The following is a 13,175-nucleotide window of genomic DNA, read 5'->3' as shown; positions in this document are numbered from 1 at the left end:
GCTGAATATGTTGGAGATGATCCTGAGGAGACTAATTACTTTTATGACTATATTTACAGGGCCAATTCAGAATATGCAAGGAAAAATAAACTACCAAGAGATGTGGTAGTGAGATGTGTAACAAGAGACTTGGTGGGAAGGATTCTAAGTAAACAGTATGAAGGCAAGCTGATTGTGGAAGGCAGTGATGTTAGAATTATGAAAGAATTACCAAGGAAAGTCTTACGTGACAGAAGATTATATAAAAAACTGACTGAGCAATTGACAGAGAGTCAAATGAGATATAGATGGATTCTCCCAGAAGGATTGGTTTTTGAATACAAGGGGAAGAGGATTACCATTACAAGCACTCAGGAGATGGAGAAGTTTTTGGTGGAGAATAAAGAATTTGGAGGTTCAGATCAAAATAGAAAACCATGATGGATTACAAATTATTATCTTGGAATGTAAATGGACTTAATTCACCAAAAAAAGAAAGGCAACTTTTCATTGGATTGCGAAGCAAAAATGTAACATAATTTGTCTACAAGAAGTACATATTAAACGATTGGATTACAAATATTTGTGGAATAAGCAATTTGTATGGAATTGTTTTCATTGGCTAAGGAGAAAAAAAGAGGCGTGGTTTTTTATGTAAAACAGGAATTGGAACCAAAATAGATTTTTAAGGACAATGATGGTAGATATATTGCAGTGCAAGTGATGATGACCCACAAGAAGACTTTGCTATTGGGACTGTATGCTCCTAATGGAGCAAAAGATTCTTTTTTAAAGGACGTTATGCAGCAACTTGATCAAGAGACATATGAGCAAATCATGTTAATGAGAGACATTAATGGTAGAGTTAAAAATATTTTGGACAGATCTGGGAAGAAGAATAATGAAGGTCAACTACCAAAGTCTTTTTTTGATTTAGCCAAGCAAGAAAATCTTGTAGACATTTGGAGGGAGAAAATCCTAAAGTTAGAGACTATACCTTCTTCTCAGCTTGACATAACTCTTTCTCAAGGATTGATATGTTATGGAGTACAAAAAATTTGGGACTTACAACAAAAAAAATAGATTCTTCCGAAAATAAGAGCAGATCATAATCCAATAATGTGGTCTGCGAAACCTACCAAAAAGACTTTAAGATGGCGAATAAATGAAGATTTACTGCAGAAAGATGGGGTAGTAGAATCTCTGCAAAAAGAGACTAAAGCCTTTTTCCAAGTAAATGAAAATGAGGATGTTCAATATCAAACGGTGTGGGATGCTTATAAAGCGGTGATGAGAGGTATTTTAATCACATTGAATAATAAAGACAGAAAAGCTAAAGAAAAACAAATGACAGACATACAGAAGGAGATTAAGAAGAAGGAGAGAGAGCGGACAATATGAAATATGAAAATATGAAAAAGATCTTAAACGACCCAATTGGTAAGGAAGAAATTGAAGCGGCAATTAACTCAATGAAGCCAGGGAAGGCTCCGGGTCCTGACGGTTTTACAGCAAGATATTATAAAGTTCTTAAAGAAACTCTACTTCCAAAACTTCAGAAATTGATGAACATTAAAAGAATAGATGGGAAGATACCTAATACTTGGAAGGAAGCAGTAATCTCGTTGATACCAAAAGAAGACAGAGATGTGACTAATGTAAAAAACTATAGACCAATTTCATTGCTAAATAATGACTATAAAATGTATGCTAGCATTTTAGCGGAACGCCTGAAGCAGCATTTGAATAGTTTTGTTAAAGAGGAACAAGCAGGGTTTCTCCCAGAATGCAATTAAGAGAAAATATCAGAACTGTAATAGATATAATAGAATATTATGAAAAACATCCTGAAAAAGAAGTAGCTTTGCTTTTTGCTGATGCAGAGAAAGCTTTTGACAATGTTCATTGGGACTTTATGTTTGCAGTAATGGAGAAATTGGAATTGGGTGAAGACTTTGTTAGAATGGTAAAGGCAATATATACTGACCAACAAGCAAGACTTTGTATAAATGCAGATTTGACAGAGAAAATAGCAATTTGTAAAGGAACAAGACAAGGGTGCCCTTTATCCCCTTTGATATTTATAATGACGCTGGAAATACTGCTTATGCAAGTTCAAGAAGATAAGAAGATAGAGGGTTTGAAATTAAAAGGCTTTTCTTACAAATACAGAGCATTTGCAGATGATGTAATGTTTATAAATGAAAACCCAACTCAAGTTACACCGTTGCTGTTCCAAAAAATAAAAGAATATGGTGATCTGGCAGGCTTTTATGTAAATAAAGAGAAAACAAAAATTTTGTGTAAAAATATGTCAAAATCTAAGCAAATGGAATCACAAAATTTAACAAACTATGAAGTGGCCTCTAAAGTAAAGTATTTAGGAGTAGAAATTACAACAAAGAATATTGACTTATTTAAAAACAACTATGAAAAACTTTGGTGGAAAATCGAGGTGGACTTATAAAAATGGAATAAGTTGAATTTGTCTATCCTGGGTAGAATATCGGCAATAAAAATGAATGTATTACCAAGAATAACGTTCTTGTTTCAAACTATACCAATAGTGAAAGAAGATAAACAATTTCATAAATGGCAGAGGAAACTTTCGGAATTTATATGGGCTGGCAAGAAACCAAGAATTAAGATGAAGCTCCTGACAGACGCTAAAGAAAGGGGAGGCTTCCAAGTACCGGATTTAAGACTATATCATGATGCAGTTTGGTATGCAGTTTGGTATGGATGTTTGGTATGGATTAAGGATTGGATAGTGTTATTAAACAGAAAATTATTAACATTAGAAGGCAATGGAAAGGTTTTTGGTTGGCATGCATAATTGTGCTATGGGAAAAGTAAAATGGATGGTTTTTTCTCACATCATTATGTAAGAAGTAGTTTGCTTAAAACTTGGTTGAAATACCAAAAATATGGAGATGAGAGGAAACCATTGTGGATTGTGCCAACGGAAGTAATAAAGTTATATTCGGATATTGAGGAAGAGAAATGGTTACCATATAAACAATTGTTAAAAATACAAGGAGGCAAAGCAGAATTAAAATCAGTGGAAGAATTGGATTATAAATTTGATTGGTTTCAGTGGTTACAAATTAAAAGTCTGCTGAAGCAGGATATTAGGAATGAAGGACTAAGACAAGAACAAACAGAAATGGAGAAAATGCTGTTTGGCGAGGATGTAAAATTGATCTCAAGAGTATATAAACTGTTACTGAAATGGTCTACAGAGGAAGAAGCGGTAAAATCTCAAATGCTAAAGTGGGCAATTAATATAAACAAGGAAATTCAGATGGAACAATGGGAATACTTGTGGAAGAACTCTATGAAAATATCGACATGTAATAACATAAAAGAAAATTGTTACAAAATGTTGTATAGATGGTATATGACACCAAAAAAACTGTCGAAAACAAATAATCAGATGTCTGATCGATGTTGGAAATGTAAAAAAGATGAAGGGTCCTTATACCGTATGTGGTGGACTTGTGAAAGGGCTGTACAATATTGGCAAATGATCCAGCAAGAAATGTCAAAGATTTTGAGACACAAAGTGAAGAAGGCACCAGAAATCTTTTTGTTGGGATTACAAATAGAAAATTTTCCGAAGCAAGACAGAACATTACTTTGGTACATGCTTTCAGCTGCACGGACATTGTATGCGCAGTTGTGGAAGCAAAATAAAATTCCAGGAAAAATGGGACTGGGTTACGAAAACTATGCGCTGGAGTGAAATGGACAAATTAACAAGAACACTAAAGGAACTTGATATGGAAAAATTTAATAATGAATGGCGAAAGTTTCAGAACTATGTGGAAGAACATTGGAGAGTGAAAGGACACTTGGTGATATTTGATAATGGATAACTTGTTTATCAGCTATTTTTAATTTACTGAGACAAGAATGATAGTTAAAATGAGAGTATGAGAAAATATTTTGTTCTTTCTTAAAAGATTATAATAAGATAGATAATATGACTTCATTTAGTAATATACTGGATCATTAATCGAATCAGGTAATAACCATAAAGAAGTATAAGTTCCTTTTTTCTTTTTAAACAGTATTTTTAAAATGTTAAATTACCTCTATTGCTTTTATATTGTATGTAACACTGGGGAAGTCTTGAAAGGGAGGAGGGGAGGTGGAAATGTGATGCAACATATTGGCTTTTATTTGAGAGAAGTAAATGAAATAGTGATATAATGTGTTGTAGAATAATAAAAAAATGTTTTTTACACAAAATGAGGGGATTGGAGAAACATTTGGAGTGGAGGTCCACGAGTGGCTATTAGTCATAAGGTATAGCTGGAACACTCCGTCTGGGGCAGTGATGCTCTGTATTCTTGGTGCTTGAGGGGCAACAATGGGAGGGCTTCTGAAGTTCTGGCCCTGCTGGTGGACCATCTGATGGACCCTGGGTTTTGTCCCCTGTGTGACACAGAGTGTTGAACTGGATGGGCCATTGGCCTGATCCAACATGGCTTCTCTTACCTTATGTTCTTAAGAGCAGAAGTCCATGAGTGGCTATTAGCCACAAGGTATAACTATCTGGGGCAGTGATGCTCTGTCTTCCTGGTGCTTGACGGGGAGGGGGGGGCAACAGTGGTAGGGTTTCTGGAGTTCTAGCCCTGCTGGTGGACCTCCTGATGGCACCTGGTTTTTTTGGCACTGAGTGTTGGACTGGATGGGCCACTGGCCTGATCCAACATGGCTTCTCTTATGTTCTTACCTGATAGACAGCAATCACTGCCATGGCTAGCGAGAGAATCAGTTTCAGAGGGATCAGGAAGCCTGAAATTCCAAAAGGACAATTACGTACCAGTAAGTGGAGAGCAGTGTTGGGGGTCTCCACCTGAGAAACCCCCAGCTACATTTTATCCTTCCCACAGGTCATGCACACCTAGAGTTGCCAACTTTCAGGTGGGGCCTGGAGATCTCCCTCCTTTTTGAGTGTGTAATTCTGACAGAGGGTGGTGAGGAGCATAACCACAAAATGGCTGCCATAAGAAGAGGAGGAGGAGATGATGATTGCACTTATACTCCGCCCTTCACTCAGAGTCTCAGAACAGCTTGCAATCTCCTTTCCCTTCCCCTCCCCACAACAGATACACTGTGAGGCAGGCGAGGCTGAGAGAGCTCTGAGAGAACCTCTTGTGTGAGATCAGCTCTGAGAGAACTGTGACTGGCCCAAGGTCACCCAGATGGCTGCATGTGGAGAAGGCGATCCCCAGTACATCAATACATGGAAAAACCTTGTCTTACAGTACCTTCTTGTGGTGTGTATATATAAGAATACAAATATGACTGGAATCTTGAGAAGACACTTGGCTTAGCTTTGCCAATACTGGAAAAGGAAGGAAAGTTTGGATCAGGTAGACGTTCTAGTGATACAGTAACAAAAATAACAGTAACCGAAAACAATATCCTACTCCATGTCCTTGCAGGTCTAGTGGGAGGCATGGCAGAAGTGATTGCAAGAAGTTATTGCAAGGTTAGCTAGGTTAGACTCCACGTAGGAAGTCTCACCTCAAAAAACCTCAAACGAACACCCCCATTTCCCTATGTGGCTTTTTAACAGTCAGAGATAGCAACCGTGGCAGGTGTGTGCTGGTGCTGAGAAAGTCTAATTGAGGATGAACGCAGTGCAAATGGAGACAACCAAATTCATTTGGGCAAAACCAAACAATTGACTCCTCGTTTGAGACCTGTGAACTGAACCAACAAAGTGTTTGAGCACGCATACCCTTGGTCCTTGCCCTGCTGTGCCATTCCGGCTAGAAGCAGGAGGAATCTTTATGTTGTGAGAGTCTCAGTTCAGCCTTCTTACAAGAAAGGGAAGGGACAGAAGTCTTCCAAAACTGAGCTGCCTTCTCCTACACCAGGGGTAGCCAATGGTAGCTCTCCAACTCCCATCAGCCCCAGCCATTGGCCATGCTGGCTGTCCTATACTGTTCCCAACACAGCTCCCATCCAGTGTTCCTCTAATACGACCTCTTGCTAGCTCAGAACGCCGTGCCTGCTGAGTAAGACATAGGATCAGGGCCTTTTTTTAAAGCAGGAACGCAGTTCCAGCTGGCTTGGCATCAAGGGGTGTGGCTTAATATGCAAATGAATTCCTGCTGGCCTTTTCCTACAACCCCCTCCCCCCGTGTGAAACGATGGTGACATCAGGGGGTGTGACCTAATATACCAATGAGTTCCTGCTGGTTTTTTTCTAGGAAGAAAGTCCTGCATAGGATGGGCATTTAAAAATAACTTGAGGCCCGGGCGCGCCATTCTTTGAGAATTTTTTTCTCCTCCATGTTTAAAATGATGCATGAAGACGACGTTGCTCTGCGAGAGAAGCTCAGCTGTGGATCAAGATTCCGAAACCGGACCTTTTCAATCAATTGGGAAAGGACGGTGGCTCAGTGGTAGAGCATCTGCTTGGGAAGCAGAAGGTCCCAGGTTTAATCCCTGGCATCTCCAAAAAAGGGTCCAGGCAAATAGGTGTGAAAAACCTCAGCTTGAGACCCTGGAGAGCCGCTGCCAGTCTAAGTAGACAAGACTGACTTTGATGGACTGAGGGTCTGGTTCAGTATAAGGCAGCTTCATATGTTCATATGATTCCCGGTCAGCTGAATAGATATTTTTATTTCCGTGAGTAGCACCATCAGAGACTTCTCTGTGCCGCTACCTGGAGAATTTGTAACAGAATTTTGGAGAACAGTTTTGACTTATGGAAGTACGGACTGGGGAGTATGTTTGTATATTTTTGTTGTTTGTCATTTCTAATTGTACTATTGATAGTTCATTGCTTACTGTGTATCTTGATACTTCTGATATTGTATGAGAGGTGTCTGTTTGATACTATCATATACTATCATATACTATTACATGTAGGGTTGCCAAGTCCAATTCAAGAAATATCTGGGGACTTTGGGGGTGGAGCCAGGAGACATAAGGGGTGGAGCCAAGATCAAGCCTCTGGCAAGCATAATTGAACTCCAAAGGGAGTTCTGGCCATCACATTTAAAGGGACGGCACACCTTTTCAATTCTTTCCTTTCATAGGAAATAATGAAGGATAGGGGCACCTACTTTTGGGGCTCATAGAATTGGACCCCCTGGTCCAATCTTTTTGAAACTTGGGGGGTATTTTGGGGAGAGGCACTAGATGCTATTCTGAAAATTTGGTCCCTCTACCCCAAAAAACAGCCCCCCCAGAGCCCCAGATACCTGCAGATCAATTCTCCATGATTTTCTAAGGGAATAAATCTCCCTAGGGAATAACAGAGTTCCCAGCAGACATTTCCCTCCCCTCCCCCCGCTTTCTGACGACCCTGAAGCAGGGTCTCCAAACCGGGGGATCCCCTGCCCCTACCTGGGGATGGGAAACCCTAATTACATAGCAAAGTATTAGTGAAGACTGGAAAGTACTAATTGTTGGGGGTTTTCTTTGTTTGAGTTCTGTCTATGGCATGCACAACATTTTGCTGACGTGTCTCAAGTTTAAAATGGAAACAAGTGGGGGGAGGGGGGGGAGTTAGCCTTACTTTTTCTCTGGTGCTCTTTTAGCCAGAATATTCTTCAGGTATTCTTTGTAATATCCATTTCCAAGTACCTTTAAAAAAGAGACCACAAGAAATGCATACTTATTAGTCAACTAGAATTCTACCTTTCAAGATTTCTATTCTCAAGATTAGAATCTGATCATTAATAATTATTGTATGGTATTGTGTGTAGTACAGCCAGGAGATCTAAAGACTGTCTGGCAACCAGAAGCTGTAGCTCTTCTTAGCATTATGCACCACTAGGTGGCGAACTAGACTTGTTTTTAAGGCAAGAGACTTTCAGAAGTGGTTTACTGTTGCCCGCCTCTGTGTCACCCCCCCTGGTATTGAAGAGGGCCAAACTATTCTCAGTAGGGATGCCAACTATTGGGATATTTGGTTAATATAGCAGAGTTTTGCCCAGTCATAGAGGCAGGATGCTGAAGGAACTAAATAAATCACCCAAGAAATATATTACGAAAAAAAGGTAAATTCACATTTATTCAAGTAGATCCAGTTCACATTCTGGTTGCAATCGAAAGAAGAGAGAGAAGCCGAATCTAAAGAGTCCTTTTCCTGTCAGAAATAGTCAGTTTGTCCGGCATGGTGTGTGTGTCAGTGTGAGGACACTGTCTCTACAGGAGAGACCTGCGGAAACCTGTGTCTCCATGGAAGGCGTGAGAAAGGACAAAAGGAGAGGAGGGATCAGAGGGAGCTCTCAAGTTAAGATAAAGAGTGGCATCCTATTCATGGGGGACAACAAGTATACACCTTTATAATTATATCGCACCCTCCAGTGTCCAGGCAGCTTCATTTGTACGTGTACACACACTCACACAAACACACAGAGGGCTGGGTTAACAATTAGGCCAAGTAGGCATTGGCCTACAGGCCCCCACACCTTTAGGGGCCCCAGGCTGGCTTCCCCCTTGGTTTCCCCCCTGCTTGCAGCCCTCCCAGCCTGCACGCGCAGCCAGCAACTGAGCTGCTCTTTGCCCGGCTTGCCTGGTGTGGCTGCTGCTGGCGTTGTTGCCAAGTCTGCCTCTCTCCGCCTCTCCCTCACAGCTTAGTCAAAGGGGCTTTTGAGAAGGTGCCTGCAGGCTGCAGCGGGGGCTGTGGGTGGCAGGGTGGGCACTCTTTCTCTGAGATAATTTGTGAGGGGGGCCCCAAGATTTTGAGTCCCTAAGGGGCTCCACAGGGTTTCATCTGGCACTGTGCGAGCACACACACACACACACACACACACACACATAGGGACAAGCTTTAATACACCTTGAGAGCCCCATGGCGCAGAGCGGTAAAACTGCAGTACTGCCGTCCTAAGCTCTGCTCATGATCTGAGTTCGATCCTGGTGGAAGCTGGGTTCATATAGCTGGCTCAAGGTTGACTCAGCCTTCCATCTTTCCGAGGTCGGTCAAATGAGTCCCCAGCTTGCTGGGGGGAAAGTATAGATGACTGGGGAAGGCAATGGCAAATCACCCTGTAAAAAGTCTGCCGTGAAAACACTGTGACAGCAACATCACCTCAGAGTCGGAAACGACCGGTGCTTGCACAGGGGACTACCTTTTCCTTTTAATACATCTTGAGAGAGAGAAAAGAAATGACCTGCCTATATGGATCCTGTAAAAAGGAACTGCAGTAGAGTTTTGCCGTATGCAAACTGCTTTGACTGCTGAATCCGTTAAAGCTCTAATTCATTGACAGTCTTAGCAGTGCTCAAAGTAGCTGGGGTCTTCGCCGTCAGACTTAGCCCTGCTTATTTCCTAGCTAGGATGAGGTGCAGGGCACTAACGGCACATGCCTGTTTAAAAAACCCATTGTCCGTTTCAGAACTCTCAGGAGAATGCAACTTACTCATCTGAGATAAAAAATTAATAGCAGGCAGCACTCTGGGAAATCAGGGTTTGGAACGGTCATAAAGAATGAAATGGGGGGGGGGCATAGTGTTGGGGAACAGAGGACAGAATACCTGGAATATATGGCCCTCAGGGAACATAATTCAAGGAAATGTCTTTTCAACGAATAAAAAAACGTTAACCAGCAGTTCTGTAGGAAGATTCAGCTGCCTGGCTTGGGCAGTTCTAGCACTGCCGAGATATACTGGCAGGTTTTGCTCTTAAATCATATCAGTTTAACTCATTTTGATCGATAGCCAAATGCTAAGAGAAATTAGAGTCCCATCTTTTAAAAAAGGCCGACTGTACGCTCTCATGGAAATTTAAGAGTAACATCGCAACTAAACACCATCGTATTTATTAAGGCATCTTCTGTTGCTTATATCCCCTGCAAGTCACTGTCTCTGTTCTGTCTTTGATTCTTGGATTTGGATTTTTTGGTTAATAGAGCAGCGTTTTGCCCACTCATAGAAGCGTGATACTGAGGGCAATAAATAAATCTTCCAAGAAGTCTCTTGCAAAAAAGAAAAACTGCTGGTTGGCAGTTGGCAGGGCATTTTTTTTTAGCACGAATGCACAGGAACCCAGTTCCGCCTGGCTCGGTGTCAGGGGGTGTGGCCTAATATGCAAATGAGATCCTACTGGGCTTTTAATATAAAAACCTATGTGTGAAACAATGGTGATGTCAGGGGGTGTGGCCTAATATGCAAATGAGATCCCACTGGGCTTTTTATACAAAAACCTCTGTGTGAAACAATGGTGGTGTCAGGGTGTGTGGCCTAATATGCAAATGAGATCCCACTGGGCTTTTTATACAAAAACCTCTGTGTGAAACAATGGTGGTGTCAGGGGATGTGGCCTAATAGGGAAATGAGATCCTACTGGGCTTTTAATAAAAAAAACCTCTGTGTGAAACAATGGTGGTTTCAGGGGGTGTGGCCGATTATGCAAATGAGATCCTGCTGGGCTTTTTATACAAAACCGCTGTGTGAAACAATGGTGGTGTCAGGGTGTGTGGCCTAATATGCAAATGAGATCCTACTGGGCTTTTTATACAAAAACCTCTGTGTGAAACAATGGTGGTGTCAGGGGGTGTGGCCTAATAGGGAAATGAGTTCCTGCTGGGCTTTTCCTACAAAAAAAAGCCCTGGCAGTTGGCGAGGAGAAAGAATTGCACAGAGCTTTTTTTTTGTAGCAGGAACTCCTTTGCCTATAAGGCCAAACACCCCTGATGTAGCCAATCTTCTAAGAGCTCTCAGGGCTCTTTGTACAGGGCCTACTGTAAACTCCAGGAGGATTGGCTACATCAGGGGTGTGTGTGGCCTAATATGCAAAGGAGTTCCGGCTACAAAAAAAGCCCTGGATTGCACATGCAGAAATCAAAATATACGCCCCTCCTAACTCTTTTCTGTGGCCACTTAAGTCAGGCCGTCTCCTCTTTCCAGACAAAGCGATCCAATTAAGTAGCGCTACACTTCCAACCGTTTCTCGCACGTTCTCCGTGTGCCTCGGAGTGTCTGATTCACGCTGCTGATTTGAAATGTCTTGTATAATTTCCATCTGCCCTGCCAGCCATGGGAACAGTTGTAGAAGTGCTAATTACATGGCAGCACATGCCTTGCTGCGTCTGGTGTGCGAGGAGAATGCTCTCCCGGGCTCCTTGTGGAGGGTCACGGAACCCAGGCAGGGAAGATCTGTGCGAACATCTGAAGCGGACCAGAAAGAACATTCTGTTCTCGACAAAGAGAGGAGTGGGGTGGACTGAAAAACCTTTCCCTAACTCCGCATTCTAGACTTGTACGAAACAAGAGGATTTGGCTAAGTCCTGAAAAAATAACTGTTTTGTAGCCCTCTGCATCTAAAGACCCAGGCGTTGGCATTTCCCATGGGTTGTCGAAAAAAGATTTCTTGTAAAAAAGCAGAGCTGTGGTGCCAACCGCTGGGATTATGACTCAGTTGCTGAAAGGACTCCCCTCGCACCCGCACACTGAAGCGTCAGTCCTGCACTGAATGGGAAACGTTAATGCTCAAATCTTCTTGAGCTAAGCTGTTTATGGGAAGCAAAGAGGACACGTGCGTTTTTTCCTCCCCAGTTTGCTGCCAAATAAGCAAATCTAATTTTTTTTATAAAAGGCCTGAAGTTCCTTTCTTGTGGCATGGGAAAGCTATGGGAAAAAGAATCTAGGATGTATTGGCTTCTAGACGATTGCACAACAAGGAAGAGACACTGATATACTATGCATTCTGTATGTGCAGGTCCATGGCTTGATTTACGTATGAAGAACATATGAAGCTGCCTTATAGTGGATCAGGCCCTCGGTCCATCAGACTGGCAGCGGCTCTCCAGGGTCTCAAGCTGAGGTTTTTCACGCCTATTTGCCTGGACCCTTTTAGTTGGAGATGCCGGGGATTGAACCTGGGACCTTCTGCTTACCAAACAGATGCTCTACCACTGAGCCACCATCCCTCCCAAAGGGTATGAACATATGAAGCTGCTTTCTACTGAAATCAGGCCCTCTTGGGTCCATCAAAGTCAGTATTGTCTACTCAGACTGGCAGCGGCTTTCCAGGGTCTCAAGCTAAAGTTTTACACGCCTATTTGCCTGGACCCTTTTAGTTGGAGATGCTGGGGATTGAACCTGGGACCTTCTGCTTACCAAGCAAATGCTCTACCACTGAGCCACTGTCCCTCCCCATTTCCTAGGGTCACCAGCTCTGGGTTGGGAAAACAACTGGAGATTGGTTGAGAGGTGGAATCTGCGGAAGGGAGGGACCTCAAAGGAGTATAATGCCATAAAGCAGGGGTGGTCAAACTTGTTTAATGTAAGAGCCACACAGAATATATGTCAGATGTTTGAGAGTCACAAGGAAGGAAGGAAGCAAATAGATGGGGGGAGGGGAGGTGAAGGTGGAAAGAAAGCAACTTTAACTTTAAATCCATTCTCTAAGCACCGGGTGGCTTGGCTTGGAGAAGCGATTTAAAGTGAGAAATGCCTTCTCCAAGCTGGCTGATGGAGCAGCGGGGGCTTCAAGAGCCACACAATATGTGAAAGAGCCACATGTAGCTTCCGAGTCACTGTTTGGCCACCCCTGCCGTAGAGTCTACCCTCAAGGCATCTACTTTCTTCAGGGTGACCGATCTCTGTAGTCTGGAGATGAACTGTAATTCTGGGTGATCACCAGGTCCCACCTGGAGGCTGGCGTCCCTATCAGCCAGGTACAATGCCATAGATTCCACCCTCCAAAGCATCCGTTTTTTCCAGAGGAACTGAGTTTTTATTGTCTGGAGAACAGTTGTAACAGCAGGAGATCTCCAGGCCTCACCTGAAGGTTGGGAAACGACCATTTCCCCATCTCCACTATTATCTGCCAAAAAGACTGTTGTAAAGATTCTATGCAAAGTGCCCTGAAGGCTGGAAGAAGACACACAGACGAATGCCACCGCCACCATTAACAATAAAGTTAGAGAGAGAATTCCAAACTGTTTCCAAGTCTGAGCTAAGAACATAAGAGAAGCCATGTTGGATCAGGCCAATGGCCCATCCAGTGCAACACTCTGTGTCACACAGTGGCCAAAAAACAACAACAACCATGTGCCATCAGGAGGTCCACCAGTGGGGCCAGGACACTAAAAGCCCTCCCACTGTTGCCCCCTCCCAAGCACCAAGAATACAGAGCATCACTGCCCCAGACAAAGAGTTCCATCAATACCCTGTGGCTAATAGCCACTGATGGACCTCTGCTCCAGATGTTTATC

The 13,175-nt window shown here is 42.7% G+C and overlaps 1 protein-coding gene across 1 annotated transcript in view; it reads right to left on the bottom strand.

Annotated features, from left to right (window-relative positions):
- STRA6 (signaling receptor and transporter of retinol STRA6) overlaps positions 1-13,175 on the bottom strand; it is an 87,449-nt gene that overhangs the window by 26,501 nt on the left and 47,773 nt on the right. Inside the window, exons 8-10 of the mRNA XM_060259991.1 lie at positions 7,526-7,593; positions 5,259-5,335; positions 4,721-4,782 (exon numbers count right to left, since the gene is read on the bottom strand). Of these exons, the coding sequence (XP_060115974.1) occupies positions 4,721-4,782; positions 5,259-5,335; positions 7,526-7,593 (207 nt within the window). The remainder of the gene's footprint in view (positions 1-4,720; positions 4,783-5,258; positions 5,336-7,525; positions 7,594-13,175) is intronic.

The sequence above is a fragment of the Heteronotia binoei genome, chromosome 19 (genome assembly GCF_032191835.1).
Source record: "Heteronotia binoei isolate CCM8104 ecotype False Entrance Well chromosome 19, APGP_CSIRO_Hbin_v1, whole genome shotgun sequence".
In the NCBI taxonomy this organism is placed as follows: Eukaryota; Metazoa; Chordata; class Lepidosauria; order Squamata; family Gekkonidae; genus Heteronotia; species Heteronotia binoei.
Note: the sequence above shows the minus strand (reverse complement) of the source record. Positions and strands in the feature narration are given on the sequence as shown.